Here is an 18,487-nt window from a genome sequence, read left to right as displayed (position 1 = left end):
GCTGACTTTATATCCTGCAACTTTGCTGAATTCACGTATCAGTTCTAGCAGTTTTTGGTGGAGTCTTTTAGGTTTTCCACATACAGTATCATGTTGTGTCAAAGAGTGAAAGTTTGATTTCTTACTTGCCAATTTGGATGTCTTTTATTTCTTTTTGTTGTCTGATTGCTGAGGCTAGGACAACACTATCTTGTATAACAGTGGTGAGAGTGGACATCCCTGTCGTGTTCCTGACTTAAGGAGGAAAGCTCTGTTTTTCCCCATTGAGGATGATATTAGCTGTGGGTCTTTTGGATATGGCCTTTATGATCTAGAGGTGTGTTCCCTCTGTCCCTACTTTCTTGAGGGTTTTTATCAAGAAAGGATGCTGTATTCTGTCAAATGCTTTTTCTGCATCTACTGAGAGGATCATGTGGTTCTTATTCTTTCTTTTATTAATGTGATTTATCACATTGATTTGCAGATATTGAACCAGCCCTGCATCCCAGGAATAAATCCCACTTAATTGTGGTAAATAATTCTTTTAGTGTATTGTTGGATTAGGTTTGCTAGTATCTTGTTGAGAATTTTTACATACATGTTCATCAGGGAAATTGGTCTGTAGTTCTTCTTTTTAGTGGGGTCTTTGTCTGGTTTTGGAATCAAATAGATTCCATAGAATGAGTTTGCAAGTTTTCCTTCCATTTCTTTTTTTGGAACAACTGCAAAAGAATAGATATTAACTCTCAGATGTTTGGTAGAATTTCCCTGGAAAGCCATGGCCTTGAACTCTTGTTTCTTGGGAGAATGTTGATTACCGATTCAATTTCTTTACTGGTTATGAGTCTGTTTAAGTTTTCTGTTTCTTCCTGTTTCAGTTTTCGTAGTTGATATGTTTCTAGAAATTTGTCCATTTCTTCCAGATTGCCCAATTCATTGGCATATAATTGGTTATAATATTCTCTTATTTTTATTTGTATTTCTGCAGTGTTGGTTTTGATCTCTCCTTTTTCATTCTTGATTTTATGTATTTGGGTCCTTTCCTTTTTCTTTTAGATATATCTGGCTAGGGGTTTATCAATTTTTGTTAATTCTTTCAGAGAACCAGCTCCTGATTTCATTTATCTGTTCTACTGTGTTTTTTTTTTTTTTAATTTCAATATCATTGTTTTCTGCTCTAACCTTTATTATTTCCCTTCTTTTGCTGGTTTGGGGCTTTATTTCCTATTATTTTTCCACCTCCTTTAGGTGTAAGGTTACGTTGTGTATTCGAGACATTTCATCCTTCTTTAGGAAGGCCTGGATTGCTATATACTTCCTTCTTATGACCTCCTTTGCTGCATCCCAGAGGGTTTGGACTGTCATGTATTCATTTTCATTGACTTCTATGTACTCTTTAATTTCCTCTTTAATTTCTTGGTTAACCCACTCATTCCTTAGTAGGATGTTCTTTAGTTTCCAAGTATTTGTGGTATTTCCAAATTTTTTCTTGTGGTTGATTTCAAGTTTCACAGTGTTGTAGTCTGAAAATATGCATGGCACAGTATTAATCTTTTTGTACTTGTTGAGAGCTGATTTGTGACCCAGTATGTGATCTGTTGGAGAATGTTCCATGTGCACTCAAGAAGAATGTGTGTTCTGCTGCTTTAGGATGAAATGTTCTGAATGTATCTGTTAAGTCCACCTGGTCCAGTGTATCATTCAAAGCTATAGTTTCCATGTTGATTTTCTGCTTAGATGATCTGTCCATTGTTGTAAGTGGGGTGTTAAAGTCCTCTACCATAATGGTATTATTATCAGTGTGTTTCTTTATGTTTGTGACTAATTGATTAGTATATTGGGTTGTTCGAGTTGGGGGCATAAGTATTTACAATTGTTAGATTTTCTTGGTGAATAAAGCCCTTAATTACAATATAGTGCCCTTCTTCATCTCTTGTTACAGTTTTTGTTTTAAAGTCTAGGTTGTTAAGGTGCCTGGGTAGCTCAGTTGGTTAAGCGTCGGACTTTGGCTTAGGTCATGATCTTGTGATTTGTGGGTTCAAGCCCTGCATCGGGCTCTGTGCTGACAGCTCGGATCCTGGAGCCTGTTCCAGATTCTGTGTCTCCCTCTCTCTCTCTGCCCCTCCCCTGCTTGTGCTCTGTCTCTCTCTCTCAAAAATAAATAAACATTAAAAAAAATTTTTTTTAATTAAAAAAAATAATAAATAAATAAATAAATAAATAAATAAATAAATAAAGTCTAGGTATCTGATAGAAGTACGGCTACTCCAGCTTTCTTTTTTTTTTTTTTTTTTTTAATTTTTTTTTTTTCAACGTTTATTTATTTTTGGGACAGAGAGAGACAGAGCATGAACGGGGGAGGGGCAGAGAGAGAGGGAGACACAGAATCGGAAACAGGCTCCAGGCTCCGAGCCATCAGCCCAGAGCCTGACGCGGGGCTCGAACTCCCGGACCGGGAGATCGTGACCTGGCTGAAGTCGGACGCTTAACCGACTGTGCCACCCAGGCGCCCCACCAGCTTTCTTTTGAAGTCCATTAGCATGATAGATGGTTCTCTATCCCCTTACTTTCAATCTGCAGATGTCTTTGGGTCTAAAGTGAACCTCTTGTAGGCCTATGCCACAAATTTCAAGTCTTTGAAAATCATACAGCATATGTTTGTTTGCCACAACTGTCATAACAAAATATCCCAGACTAGTGGTTTAAATAGCAGAAGTTTATTTTCTAGTAATCTGGAGGCTAGAAGTGCCAGAGCAAGGTGTCAGCAGGGTTGGTTTTCTCTGAGGACCATAAGAGATAGATCAGTTTAGCCTCTCTTCCTTGCTTATTGATGGCCACCTTCTTGCTGCCATGCATGGTCATTCTGCTGTGCATGTACACCCCTGTTGTCTCTGTGTGTCCAAATTTCCTCTTCTAAGGACACCAGTAAGATTGGATCAGGGCCACCCTAGCAACTTCATTTTAACTTCATCACCTCTTTCAATGCCCTGTCTTCAAATACACTCACATTCTGAGGTATTGGGGGTTAGAGCTTTCACATACAAATTTTGTGACATCTACCTCTTTAAGTGCAAAAATTATTTGAAGTGTTTTAAATAGAAAAAAATTTAAACAATAGGATATACTTTATATTTTTCTTAGGCATGTTGTGTTATCTGAACAAAGTCTTCAGTATAAATCGTATTTTATGCTAGAAAAATCACGATGCTCTCACGAACACTGGGGAGTATTCAGATCATTGTGCACCTATCTGAAAAACCCTAGACTTTCTGAGTTCTGGTTTCTGCTGGTCTGTTACAAGAAATTAGGAACACCAAATTAGGAAAAAGAATACAGCTCTGTAGACAGAGCTCAGTAGACAGAGCTATACTCTTTTTCCTAATTTGGTATTCCTAATTTCTTATAAGCTTAGAAAAAAAAATACTGTGTTAGAGTTCTTTCTGTTGCCTTTCATTATTCTGTTGCCTTCTTTATAGTTGAGGTTGCTCAATAACTATTGAATAAATGATGTTTATTATAATATCTTTTAACATTTAAAAAGGATTATACTCTAGTTAATAATTTTATCTAGTTAGGTCAATATATCTGTATATTCAGTGTGTCTATTGATTTTGGAGTAAATGGAGCTGCCATTTCTCAGAATATTTTAATAGCTAGAATTATTTTTGTGCCTAATGACAAAGGTTTTAAATCCATTTAATATATCAAACACTGATGTGATACCTAAATTTCATCATTTGCAGTTACATTTATTTTTTGGAAATATTCAACAGTTGGGGCGCCTGGGTAGTTCAGTTGGTTAAGCGTCCAACTTCAGCTCAGGTCTTGGTCTCACAGTTTGTGAGTTTGAATCCCACGTCAGGCTCTGTGCTGACAGCTCAAAGCCTGGAGCCTGCTTCAGCTTCTGTGTCCCTCTGTCTCTGCCCATCCCCCGCTTATGCTCTGTGTCTCTGTCTCTCTCAAAAATAAATAAACACTGGGGCGCCTGGGTGGCGCAGTCGGTTAAGCGTCCGACATCAGCCAGGTCACGATCTCGCTGTCCGTGAGTTCGAGCCCCGCGTCAGGCTCTGGGCTGATGGCTCGGAGCCTGGAGCCTGTTTCCGATTCTGTGTCTCCCTCTCTCTCTGCCCCTCCCCCGTTCATCCTCTGTCTCTCTCTGTCCCAAAAATAAATAAAAAATGTTGAAAAAAAAAATTAAAAAAAAATAAATAAACATTAAAAAAAAATTAAAAAAAAAAAGAAATACTCAGCAGTTTTGTTGGTTGTTTGCTGTGTAGAAACTTTGTATTTTGATGTAGTCCCAGTAGTTTATTTTTGCTTTTGTTTCCCTTGCCTCAGGAGACAGATCTAGAAAGATGTTATGGCTAATGTCAGAGAAATTACTGCCTATGCTGTCTTCTAGGATTTTTATGGTTTTAGGTTTCACATTTAGGTCTTTAATCCATTTTGAGTTTGTTTTTGTGTATGGTGTAAGAAAGTGGTCCAATTTCATTCCTTGGCATGTAGCTCTCCGGTTTTCCCAACACCATTTGTTGAAGAGACTTTTTCCTATTGAATATTCTTGCCTCCTTTGTCGAAGATTAATTGATCATATAATTGTGGGGTTATTTCTGGGCTTTCTGTTTTGTTTATTGATCTATGTGTCTACCTTTGTGCTGGTTCCATACTGTTTTGATTACTACAGCTTTCTTAGTAATATAAGCTGAAGTCTAGAATTGTGATCCCTCCAGTTTTTTTTCTTTTTTTAAAATTATTTTTCAGAGAGAGAGAGAGAAAGAGTGGGAGAGGGACAGAGGAGGAGGGAGAGAATTTCAAACAGGCTCCATCCTCAGTGCGGAGCCTGACAGTGGGCTTGATCCCACGACCCTGGGATCATGACCAGAGCCAAAGAGTTGCTCACTCAACTGACTGAGCCACCCAGGCACCCCTCCAGTTTTGTTTTTCTTTTTCAAGATTTCTTTGGCCTATTTGAGTTCTTTGTGGTTCCATACAGATTTTAGGATTGTTTGTTCTAGTTCTGTAAAAAATGCTGTTGGTATTTTTATAGGGATTGTATTAAATGTGTAGGTTGCCTTGGGTAATATAGACATTTTAACAATATTTGTTCTTCCAGTCCATGAGCATGGAATGTCTTTCCATTTGCTTGTGTCATCTTCAGTTTCTTTTATCAGTGTTTTATAGTTTTCAGAGTACAGATCTTTCACCCCTTTGGTTAAGTTTATTCCTAGATATTTTATTATTTTTGGTGCAACTGTAAATGGGATTGTTTTCTTAATTTCTCTTTCTGCTGCTTCATTAGTGTACAGAAATGCAACGCTTTTTGTACATTGATTTTGTATCCATGACCTTACTGAATTCACTTATCAGTTCTAGTAGTTTTTTAGTGGTCTTTAGGGTTTTCTATATAGTATTGTGACATATGCAAATAGTGAATGTTTTACTCCTTCCCTACGAATTTAGATACCTTTTATTCCTTTCTCTTGTCTGATTGCTGTGGCTAGGACTTCCAGTGCTATGTTGAATAAAAGAGATGAGAGTGGATATCCTTGTCTTGTTCCTGACCTTAGCAGAAAAGCTCTGTTTTTCCCCATTGAATATGTTCGCTGTGGGGTTTTCATATAAGTACTTTATTATGTTGAGGTATGTTCCTTGTAAACCTGCTTTGTTGAGGAATTTTTTCGTGAATGGATATTGTATTTATGTCAAATGCTTTTCCTGCATCTATTGAAATGATCATATTTTTTTCCTTTCTCTTACTGATGTGATGTATCATGTTGATTGATTTATGAATATTGAACTACCCTTGCATCCTAAGAATAAATCCGTCTTGAATGTGATGAATGATTTTTTTAACATATTGTTGAATTCAGTTTGCTAAGATTTTATTGAGGATTTTTGCATCTGTGTTTATCAGAGATACCTGTGGTTCTCTTTTGGTTGTGTCTTTATCTGGTTTTAGAAGCAGGGTAATAAATGCTGGCCTCATACAATGAATTTGGAAGTTTTCTTTCCTCTTTTGTTTTTTGGAGATGTTTGAGAGGAGTAGGTATTAACTAATTTATTTTATTTTTTTAATTTTAATTTTATTTTTTAAATTTATATCCAAGTTAGTTAGCATATAGTGCAACAATGATTTCAGGAGTAGATTCCTTAATGCCCCTTACCCACAAACAGTAACCCTCTGTTTGTTCTCCATATTTAAGAGTCTCTTATGTTTTGTCCCCCTCCCTGTTTTTAAATTATTTTTGCTTCCCTTCCCTTGTGTTTATCTGTTCTGCGTCTTAAATTTTTTTTTATGTTTATTTATTTTTGAAGGAGACAGAGACAGAGCGTGAGGGGGGAGGGGCAGAGAGAGAGGGAGACACAGAATGTGAAGCAGGCTCCAGGCTCTGAGGTGTCAGCCCAGAGCCCGACGCGCGGCTCAAACCCATAAACCACGAGATCATCACCTGAGCCGAAGTTGGAGGCCCAGTCGACTGAGCCACCCAGGGGCCCCTGTTCTGTGTCTTAAAGTCCTCATATGAGTGAAGTCATATGATAATTGTCTTTCTCTGCCTGACTAATTTCGCTTAGCATAATACCCTCTAGTTCCATCCACATAGTTGCAAATGGCAAGATTTCATTTTTTCTGACTGCCGAGTAACACTCCATTGTATATATATACCACATCTTCTTTAGCCATTCATCCATCGATGGACATTTGGGCTCTTTCCATACTTTGGCTGTTGTGTTAACTCTTCCTTAAATGTTTGGTAGAATTCACCTGTGAATCCATCTGGGCCCTGGACTTTTGTTTATTGGGAGTTTTTTGATTACTGAATCAATTTCATTGCTAATAATCTGTCTGTTCCAATTTTCTGTTTCCTCCTGATTGTTTTGTTAGGTTCTATGTTTCCAGGAATTTATCCATTTCTTCTAGGTTGTCTAGTTTGTTGATGTATTTTTCACAATATTCTCTTACAGTTGTTTGTGTTTCTGTGGTGTTGGTTGTTATTTCTCCTCTTCTGTTTCTGATTTTGTTTATGAGAGTCCTCTTTTTTTTTTTAAATGAGTGACCAGAGATTTAATCAATTTTTTTTTAATCTTTTTTTTTTTTTTAACGTTATTTATTTTTGAGACAGAGAGAGACAGAGCATGAACAGGGAGGAGCAGAGAGAGAGGGAGACACAGAATCTGAAACAGGCTCCAGGCTCTGAGCTGTCAGCACAGAACCCGACGCGGGGCTCGAACTCACGCACAGTGAGATCGTGACCTGAGCCGAAGTTGGACGCTTAACCGACCGAGCCACCCAGGCGCCCCGAGATTTAATCAATTTTGTTAGCTTTTCAAAGAACCAGCTCCTGGTTTCATTAATATGTTGTTTTTTAGTTTCTATATCACTTATTCCCTTATCTTTATTATTTCCTTCTTTCTGCTGGTTTTAGATTTTATTTGTTCTTCCTTTTCTAACTTCTTGAGGCATAAGGTTAGGTTATTGAGATTTTTCTTGCTTCTTGAGGTAAGCCTGTATTGCTGTAAACTTCCTTCTTAGAACCACTTTTGCTGCCTCCCAAAGATTTTGGACTATTGTGTTTTCATTTTCAATTGTCTCTATGTTTTTTTTAAATTATTATTTCTTTGATTTCTTGGTTAACCTGTTCATTGTTTAGTAGCATGTTATTTAACCTCTAGGTATTTGTGATCTTTCCAGAGGTTTTCTTGTGATTGATTTCTAGTTTCATTGTCTTGTGGTCAGAAAAGACACATTGATCTTTTTTAATTTGTTGAGATATGTTTTGTGGCTTATATGTGATCTATTCTGGAGAGTGCTCTGTGTGCACTTAAAAAGAATGTATATTCTGTTTCAGGATAAAATGTTCTAAATATATCTATGAAATCCATTTGGTCTGGTATGTCATAGAATCACATTTTTTAATAAAAGGAAAAATAAGCACTACTGAACTAAAAATTAATCTTCAACTTAATCTAAACAATTATTTTCATAGTACTTTTATAAAAAATTTGAGAAACACTGCCCTTTGGCTGCAATTCTTTTTTTTTTTTAATTTTTTTTTTTTTAACATTTATTTATTTTTGAGACAGAGAGAGACAGAGCATGAACAGGGGAGGGGCAGAGAGAGAGGGAGACACAGAATCTGAAACAGGCTTCAGGCTCTGAGCTGTCAGCACAGAGCCCGATGCGGGGCTCGAACTCACGGACCGTGAGATCATGACCTGAGCCGAAGTCGGCCGCTTAACCGACTGAGCCACCCAGGCGCCCCTTGGCTGCAATTCTTAATCCCCTTCTGAATTTCTGAAGTGCTAAATGAGACCAGTTTTTAAATTTCTTACAAATTTTAAAAATGCTACTTAAAACAAATCAGAAATCTAATACAATGTCTTCAAAATTTAAAATTGATGAGCTAATTGATTTGATATTTTTAGTTAACTATTTTTTTTCTATTTTATAATTACTGAAGAGATCTTAATATTTCTCTACATTTTATTAAAAACACATATTCTCATGTTGGTAATCTGCCAGGGTAGGCAGTATTTTTGCATTATATTTTAAATGTGCTAAGCTGGAGATGAATCATGGCATCAGTTTTTGCTAGGTCCTCAAATTGCAATTACATGCATCTTTTCTTCCTTTCTTTTAAAAGATTGACAGAAGATATGATAGAACTAATAAAAAGTATTTTAGTGAATAGAGGTAGAATTGAATACTACCATTAAATAAAACTATAGGACAAAAATGTATTCTTATTTTTCATATGCTTTTAGTAAAATAAATTACTAATAAAATTAATCATGTATAGTATAGTAAATAGTTTCCAACAGCAGTTTATTCACTAGATTTTTTTTTTTTTTTTTAAGTTTATTTATTTTTTTATTTTTGGGACAGAGAGAGACAGAGCATGAACGGGGGAGGGGCAGAGAGAGAGGGAGACACAGAATCGGAAACAGGCTCCAGGCTCCGAGCCATCAGCCCAGAGCCTGACGCGGGGCTCGAACTCGCGGACCGCGAGATCGTGACCTGGCTGAAGTCGGACGCCTAACCGACTGCGCCACCCAGGCGCCCCTTTTTTTTTTTTTTTTTTTTTTTTTAGATGTTTTTAAGTTTTAGAGAAATCCTTGTTAGACCTCAGAAATAAGAATATTCTTTTTCTAAAATTTCCACACATACAGTTTTTTTTTTGTTAAGTATAAGATGCTTAAACTTGTCATTTGGGACAATGTTAGGAGAATGTATTTTTTCTCCCACCTCAAGCTATTTTACTATATTTTCCTTATTTTCTTTTTTTTTTTTTTTTTTTTTTGAGTTCATTTATTCTGAAAGAGAGAGGAGGACACATGTGAGCAGGGTAGGGGCAGAGAGAGAGAGGGAGAGATAGAATCCCAAGCAGGCTCCACACTGCCAGTGCAGAGCCTGACACAGGACTCTATCCCACAAACCGTGAGATGATGACCTGACCGAAAATCAAGAGTCAGACACCCAACCTATTGAGCCACCCAGGTACCCATATATTTTCCAAAAGATGTTTTCAACTCTTTAGAGAAGGAATTCATGTATAATGGTGTGGATTTTTAAGTATACTTTTGTGTACAAATATGGAGACACCGGACATGGAAAACAAAAAGGGAACAAAACACACTCATCAGCAAGGATCTATGAACATTAATTATAATGTTTGATAATACCAGAGTAGCACTTGGCTTTTTGAACTTAGTTTTAAATACTGTCATAGACAAGTACTAGCCAAGAGTCAGAACTGTAATTGTCTTTCCCCTTTTTTTCTCCAGATTTCTGGGGGGGAAAAAAGATGTCCTGTGTTACTATCAATTCATTTATATAGCTGAAAAATCCTGATAACTATTGTCTATTTTCACTTAGCATGGACATTTATCAGGAAGCTACATGACATCAAAGAAGAGTCAACATAACAAAAAATTTAGAAGTAAAGAATATGATGAGTACAGTACCTACAGTGATGACAACTTTGGTACCTACAGTCAGGAAACAGAGGAAGATTTTGCCAGTCAGCTGAAACAATACAGACAAGCTAAAGAAACCTCAACGACTGCTTTAGGATCATTTTCTAAAGAACCAGGGAAAAAACAAAGAATGAAAGTTCAGCAAGGTAAGTGTGAAATTGTCGGGCTGTGTTTTAATATGGGAACCTTATTACAGCAGGTAGCAATGGAGTAAAAACTTAAATTTCTTAGTCCCTTCTCAAGATCGGCTTATTCCTGTGGTTCCCGAATTCTTTTTTCTTTATTTTTAGATTTTGAGGACAAACATCTACAAATATTTTAATCTGCATAGTATTTTAATATTTGAGTATTTAATATTTGAGTATTTAATATTTTTCCCTTTCCTTGTATAATACCAGTTTACTGAAAAAATAGCCTACCTTTTTCAGTTGTTTCTGTTACTCTATGCGTTGCTTTGTATTTTAGACCTGTAAGGAGAGAATTCTAGGAAGCTATTCTTTTATTAGACTTTAAAAGATGGTGATCATCTTTGCTGTGCAAATGAACTTATACTTAGGATTATGGATATTCTTCAAGATTGGAAATAAGAACATAAACTAAAGAAATTTCTGGAGTGATCATCAATTCATCTTCTGTATTGAGGCGCACATGGTGCCTGGAGAGAGCATGGCAAGGTGCCATATAAACTGTGGGTCACATAAGGGTCAAATCAACCTTAAGAACTGTCCACTCAATATCTGCTTCATGAAAACTGGAGTAGGATGAGGCTGAAGTCAAGCAGTGAGCACCCAAACCCTATGTTACTATACTTTAATTATTGTTGAAAAAAGGAATTAGTTAAGAGTAAATGTGGTAATTTTTATGACTTTATTTTTCTTGATTTCCTAGCAAAATTCCTTTGAAAAATATGTATCCAGGCTTTGCTGACCTAAAAAGGAAAAGAATTTGCCTGTGCATATGCTATTGTAATTAGTAAGTTTGTTCCTGAAGTCTAGACGTAGTGGTGTCAGGAATCATTCCACTTGGGGAATAAGGGAACATAGAGAGGTTTCGCTCATCCATTCCCACCTGGGGTTTTCCCTTTCAAGTTCTTCCTGTTTGCTCTGTTAAAGAATTGAGTATTCTTTTATTTTTGACATTCATTTCCTCCCCCTGAAATATGAAAGTAATACATGGCCAAATGCAGAAAACCTTTTCTGTGTGTGGAAACAATAACCCAACAAAGATCAAACATAAAACAAAAGCAATTTGAATCCCTACACCCAAAAACAGTGACTATTAGTATATTTGGTGTGCATTCTTCCAGAATCTTTCTGACAGTTATTTTTAACAAAAAATTATGCATGCTGTTTAACTTGTTTTTTCCCTTAACTATGAAGTATATCTCATTCTTCCGCTAACAAGTAGCTTTTAATGTCTGCCTTCTATTCAATTAAATAGATCTACGATAATTTGTTTAACAGAGTCTTAGGTTTGTGTAACAGTAACCACTTGAGATTTAAGTGCTACTTAACATTTAAGTTGCACCCAGGTTTTTTTTTTTAATTCTGTGATTAACCATGCATATTTATACATGTCTCAGAAAACATCTTCACAAATACTTTGTAAGAATAAATTCTGAAATGCAGAATTGAGTCAAAAGATATAGCCACATATTTGAAGAATTTTAATCCACATACCAAGGTTGATTTACAAAAAGTTGATAGACCAGTTTTTTTAACAGCATGCCAGTGTGTGAAAATGCCAATTTCTCCAAATCCCTACCAACCCTATTCTTTGAAAAGGTGAAAATTGATGTTATTTAAAATTTTTAATTTCTTTGACTCTTTTTGATAAAAACATTTTTTTCCTATATTTATTTGCTGTTTTGTAGGTTTAAGATCACATAATACGTAAGAAAATATATTAGTTCTATGGGACTTCGGTAAAATGAGAAATACTCTGTATTCTATCCTAATATTTAATTTTGGTAATTTTAGATACTTTGAATACCAAGTTTTTAAAAAGTAAGACAAGTATAAATTTTACTTGGAAACATATGTGATATCTATTCAAAATTATCACTAGAAACTCAGTTTGGTCAAGTTAATCGCTAATATCTATAATGTCTTCCTTAGGGATGAATATAATGTTTAATTCTCTGAAAAACTGTTTTCTTATTCTAAGGAAAATTAAAAAGAACAAAACTAGATTTAACTTCTCTAGTCATGTGTATTCTTGTGCCTTGCTTTCTTATTATCATTAACATCCCTTAAAAAGAAAAAAATGAAAAGCAATACCCAGAAAGTAAAATGGAAAAACTTAATTAATATTTTTCATTGAATCTAGAGAGAAAGAAAAAGAATGCACTGTATATTATATACTATTTAAAATATGCTGTTCCTTATAAGCTAATAGATTGACAGTTGCGTTGTTTTTCTGTAATATTTGAAGTACATTTTAACTCTTTTAGGTATTGAACAGAGGGTTAAAAGTTTTAATGTTGGTCGTGGACGTGGTTTGCCGAAGAAAATCAAACGCAAAGACCGTGGGGGAAGAACCAATAAAGGGCCTAATATTTTTTCAGGAATGGATGACTTTCAAGAGGTACTAGTTTTAACCTATTTGGCTGCAGAGAAATCACTGTGATTGTAATGCTACTTTCCTAGTAAATGAAAATTCTCTAGCTAAGATCAAATGAGTATAAACAGATTCTTAAAAAAATAAAGAATTGTTTTAATAGTCATGATACAAGTATAGAGATGCAAATTTAGGTCACCTTGAAATAAAATGGATGTTTGAAAGCACCTTAAAATAAAATTGGTATGTCAGAAAACAAAAATGTATGGTCTATTAGTTCTCTGCTGTATTTTCCTTTCCTAGGAGTCATTTTCCCCAGATGCAAATGGAACTAAAATGCTAATAGCTTAATATGTAGCAGGGCTGATAAGAAGGGAGATACTGTAGTGGTAAATTAACTTAGTAAAACTGAAAGCATTGAAAGAGAGGAAAAAGATATAAATGGTTGGAAAGATGAATTTGTGTACCTTGTGTTTGGTAGATATTGAAAAAATATGTGTTGAATTGAACTCTGAACATGTACATTTCAGCCTTTTGGCAACTCTGGATTAAAGTGGCCCAATTTCAGTATTCTGTCACTGTTCCAGTAAGATTGATTGAATTATACAGAGCAAGGGTAGATTATTAAAAGTTGTAACCTGGAGTGGGAACAAAGTGATAGCAATGTATTGTAATTTGAAAATGCTTGGTTTTCTGATGTCTGGGTTTAAAGATAATGGGCACAGATTTCTTAATATGTATTCGTTAGTACACTATTTAGGGATATGTTAATAAATATGAGCTAAAAAAAAAAGAAGTTCAGGCCCAGGTAAATTAGTGAAACCCAACACATACCACTCTACCACTAATGTTCTCAGTTAACATTAATGTATTAAAGGCTCCTTGGGGCATCTGGGTGGCTCAGTTGGTTGAGCGTCCGACTTCGGCTCAGGTCATGATCTCATGGTCCATGGGTTCTAACCCCGCGTCAGGCTCTGTGCTGACAGCTCAGAGCCTGGAGCCTGCTTTGGATTCTGTGTCTCCCTCTCTCTCTGCCCCTCCCCCATTCATGCTCTGTCTCTCTGTCTCAAAAATAAATAAATGTTAAAAAAAACTTTTTTTAATGTATTAAAGGCTCCTTGCAAGTTAGATATAAAAAATCCTGTTTTACTTTGTTCAATCCACTGTTTTCAAATTTTACTTAACCCTGAACTCACTCCTTCACCCCACCCACATTTATTAACATTCATTGAACCACTCACTGTTCCATGGAATAGCAGCTTTGGAAACAAGCTTGAAATTTCTGAGTAATTATAACCTGTCTATCCATCTTCCTAGACTCCCCTAGAATGTGCTGCTTTCCCTAGACTAAATTAATGTGAATACTTTCTAAAGTAAGTTTTCTCCTATAACCGATACCTACACGCTATACCTGGAAAAAAAAAAATTAGCTTCCAAGAAAGTGTGGCTTTGAACAAGTTACTACCTGTCTCTGGGTTTCAATTTGCTTAATCTGTAAAATGAAAGTATGGAATTAAATTAACTCTAAGGAGCCCTTCAAGCACTGACATATTATTTTTTTTAATGTTTTTTGTTTTTCAGTGTTTGTTTATTTTTGAGAGAGAGACAGAGCGTGAGCGGGGAGGGGCAGAGAGAGGGGAGACACAGAATATGAAGTAGGCCCCAGGCTCTGCCCGAGCTGTGAGCACAGAGCCTGACCCAGGGCTTGAACTCACAAACCTTGAGATGACCTGAGCCATTGTTAGACGCTTAACTGACTGAGCCACCCAGGCACACCAAGCACTGACATTTTGGTGTTTACTGACCTGGACTGCAACTAAAAGATTCTTTATCATGGTATAGAAAATCAGAATAAATTCTTTCTTTTACATTCATCAGATTTAGAATATTTTTCCTTTTGTTTATTAAGGTTAAAATGTTATCAACTGTTTCAGTTTATTGGCTGTCAAGAGAGATTTCTTCTTATTCCAGAAACAGCCAGGAGAGTGCCAGAGCCCAAGCATGTGGCTCATGTTTGGGAGTAGTCTAGGGGAGACCTATTCAGGATAGAGTGAACATGGTAAAGTGGCCAATATAGATCCATCCTTTCCAAGGAGTGTAAGATCTTCCTAAAGGCAGATAAACTCACAGATACTTGTATGTTCACACAGTCTTGAAAACTCAAGGGTAGTCACAGAACAAGCAAATTTTTTTTTTTATGAAATTTATTGACAAATTGGTTTCCATACAACACCCAGTGCTCATCCCAAAAGGTGCCCTCCTCAATACCCATCACCCACCCTCTCCTCCCTCCCACCCCCCATCAACCCTCAGTTTGTTCTCAGTTTTTAACAGTCTCTTATGCTTTGGCTCTCTCCCATTCTAACCTCTTTTTTTTTTTTTCTCCCCCTCCCCCATGGGTTCCTGTTAAGTTTCTCAGGATCCACATAAGAGTGAAACCATATGGTATCTGTCTTTCTCTGTATGGCTTATTTCACTTAGCATCACACTCTCCAGTTCCATCCACGTTGCTACAAAAGGCCATATTTCATTTTTTCTCATTGCCACGTAATATTCCATTGTGTATATAAACCACAATTTCTTTATCCATTCATCAGTTGATGGACATTTAGGCTCTTTCCATAATTTGGCTATAGAACAAGCAAATTTTTGATGGATTTGAAAGACTTATTTATTCTGTTAGCCATAAAGCATCTAAATTTTTTTGTCTTTATAACAGCTGTTAAATTTTCTGTAAACATATATTATTTTACTGGTAGATCCTTTCATTTCCTCTTCTTTATATATTTAAAAAATATTTTATGTTTGTTTTCCTTATACCAGTGTAATACATCTTCTAGAGTAAATTTTAAAATAACCAAGTAGATAGTTTAGTTTTCTCTCTCTCCCTCCATTTTTCCTTTCTCTTCCTCTTTTCTTGAATTGTGTTTTCTTAGAGGTAATGTGATACAGTGCAGAGAGTTCTATCTAACCTGCCTGCTCACTCACCATATGACCCTTGGCAAGTCACTAATTTCTCTAATCTTCAGTTTCTATACTTGTCCAGTGAGGGTGCCGAACTAGATGACTGATTCTTCCAGCTCTTACATTACAAGTGATCTTTAAGGGTAGAGGACATTCATGTTGCTTCTGTAGATTCAGACGTAAAAGATCAGATCTTCTAGGCACTTTATTTTGTCCTAAAATTTTATTGTTAAAGTTAGATTTTCTGGAATATCATGATTATAATTAGATTTCTCACAGTTATGGATCCTGAGATACTTTCTACTTTTTTACCAAACTAAAGAACAAAACGGAAAAAACCACTATCCTCTATTACAACGAGGCATATCATTAGAAAGTAACATAGAATGAGTTATTAATGAAATATAGGTGCCACTTGGTGTGTTTTTCAGGGTGTTTGGGTGGGTTTTTTTTTTTGGTGATTACCTAATTTTTTACTTTTTAATTTCAGAGTTAATTCTTCAAGCTGGCCCATTGATTTTGTGTAATGCATTCTTCTTGGCTTCCTATTTTATTATAGCCACCATTCTTTGTAGAGAAGGCATATATGAGCTGGTCATTTATATCTACTTGTTCTAAGTGAACCTAGAAATAGAAAATGTTTGTGAGTCAAATCTACATAAATTTAAGACAGTTTAAATGGTTCTATCATAGTATATTATAAGCAATTTCATTGCGTTTCCCTGGGGCAATTTGATTATGCTTATATTTTTTAAAAGAACCTATAGGATTGTCTGTTTTCTTGGTATTTTTGTACTTTTTCCCCCAAGAATTCCTACAGTAAAGCATATTTCAAATGCAAGTGCTGAGGATCAGATTTCAGTCTAGCCATCTCTTGCCTTAAGTGTTTGCTGGAAATTTCCTATTTCCAGTAGGTTGTGTTTTGTTCTCCATCTCCAGCAAACTGAGGGAAAGGGAAACAAATCAAATTATAAGAGCAAGTAGCTATTGAGCTCCTACTGTATGCCAAGCATGGTGCATACCGGGTGTTTGAAAAATAGCGTTGTTTTATAGAGCTCATGAATCTTAAGTCCTTAGCATGGCTAAGCATCATACTCTTGTTAACAAATCAATCTTCTTGTACTCCTAGCGAAAGTTGAATAGGGAAAAAAAAAAGTTGAATAGGGGTTAAAGGAGAACTAAGGAAACATGTAGGGCTGTGAGATTTTCTACAATACATTTCTTTCTGTTTTGTTTTGTTTTTTAATTTAAAAGCTAAAGGAAATATATCTTTCCTCTTTTTCTTAAAGGAAGTACAAAAATAATTCAAAAAATTTCTAATTTTTTTAGGAGTACACCTAGAGACATACACTCTTAAATGTGGGGGTATATTCTTTTAGTTTTTTTTCTTTTTTATTCTTCAGTCTTTTTTTATTATAAAATTGCGATCAATTTTTCACTTAGTAAAGTATTATGTGCATTTTCTTTCTTTTTTTAAATGTCTATCAATTTTGAGAGAGAGAGCGAGAGTGCACAAGGGGCAGAGAAAGAGGGAGAGAAAGAGGGAGAGAGAGAATCCCAAGCAGGCTCCATGCTGCCAGTGCAGAGAGAATGCAGGGCTCTATCCCATGTACAGCAATACCATGATGCAAGCTGACATTAACATTTATTTATTTCTGGGACAGAGAGAGACAGAGCATGAACGGGGGAGGGGCAGAGAGAGAGGGAGACACAGAATCGGAAACAGGCTCCAGGCTCTGAGCCATCAGCCCAGAGCCTGACGCGGGGCTCGAACTCACGGGCCGCGAGATCGTGACCTGGCTGAAGTCGGACGCTTAACCGACTGCGCCACCCAGGCGCCCCAATGCAAGCTGACATTAAGAGTGGGACGCTTAACCAACTGAGCCACCCAGACATCCCTATGAACATTTCTTATGTCCCCAAATTGTCTCTCCATCTCATCAGTTTTTAAAAATTTTTTTAATGTTTTTATTTATTTTTTGAGACAGAGAGATACAGAGCATGAGCAGGGGAGGGGCAGAGAGAGAGGAAGACACAGAATCTGAAGCAGGCTCCAGGCTCTGAGCTGTCAGCACAGAGCCTGACGTGAGGCTTGAACTCTCAGACTGTGAGACCATGACCTGAGCTGATGTCGGACAGTTAACCAACTGAGCCACACAGGCGCCCCTCCATCTCATCAGTTTTTAATGATTACATAGTAGTCTACCAGTGATAGGTATTTAACTGGTTTTCTTATCTGGGATGTGTAGAGTATTTCTAGATTTTTGTTTGTTGTTTTATCATGTAAGTAATTCTGCAGTAGTTATTTTTGTGAATAAATATATGTGTGCCTCCCTGATGATTCCCTCAGAATACTCCTGAAAAGTACAAATTCTGTGTCTAGCAATATGGATATTATAAGTCTTTTATAACATAGCTATCAAGAATAATATGAGAGTGCACACTTTATCATACCTTTGCCAACACTGAGTATTATTGTTAATTTTCAAGCTTTTTATCTTTTTTTTTTTTCAACGTTTTTTATTTATTTTTGGGACAGAGAGAGACAGAGCATGAACGGGGGAGGGGCAGAGAGAGAGGGAGACACAGAATCGGAAACAGGCTCCAGGCTCCGAGCCATCAGCCCAGAGCCCGACGCGGGGCTCGAACTCACGGACCGCGAGATCGTGACCTGGCTGAAGTCAGACGCTCAACCAACTGCTCCACCCAGGCGCCCCTCAAGCTTTTTATCTTTAAAAAGTAGTTGTAGGGGGCGCCTGGGTGGCGCAGTCGGTTAAGCGTCCGATTTCAACCAGGTCACGATCTCGTGGTCCATGAGTTCGAGCCCCGCGTCAGGCTCTGGGCTGATGGCTCGGAGCCTGGAGCCTGTTTCCGATTCTGTGTCTCCCTCTCTCTCTGCCCCTCGCCCGTTCATGCTCTGTCTCTCTCTGTCCCAAAAATAAATAAACGTTGAAAAAAAAAATTTTAATAAAAAGTAGTTGTACATCCTCATTAAAATAGAAATAGGGTT

General features: G+C 36.6%; 1 protein-coding gene across 2 annotated transcripts in view; it reads left to right on the top strand.

The window, feature by feature from the left end:
- Positions 1-18,487, top strand: part of ZC3H6 (zinc finger CCCH-type containing 6) — a 72,266-nt gene that overhangs the window by 37,852 nt on the left and 15,927 nt on the right. For both annotated transcript variants that reach the window (XM_043603986.1, XM_043603987.1), the window contains exons 4-5: positions 9,854-10,100; positions 12,407-12,540. In XM_043603986.1, the coding sequence (XP_043459921.1) occupies positions 9,854-10,100; positions 12,407-12,540 (381 nt within the window). The remainder of the gene's footprint in view (positions 1-9,853; positions 10,101-12,406; positions 12,541-18,487) is intronic.

This window comes from Prionailurus bengalensis, chromosome A3, assembly GCF_016509475.1.
Source record: "Prionailurus bengalensis isolate Pbe53 chromosome A3, Fcat_Pben_1.1_paternal_pri, whole genome shotgun sequence".
Lineage (NCBI taxonomy): Eukaryota > Metazoa > Chordata > Mammalia > Carnivora > Felidae > Prionailurus > Prionailurus bengalensis.
This window is presented reverse-complemented; position numbering and strand designations above follow the sequence as displayed.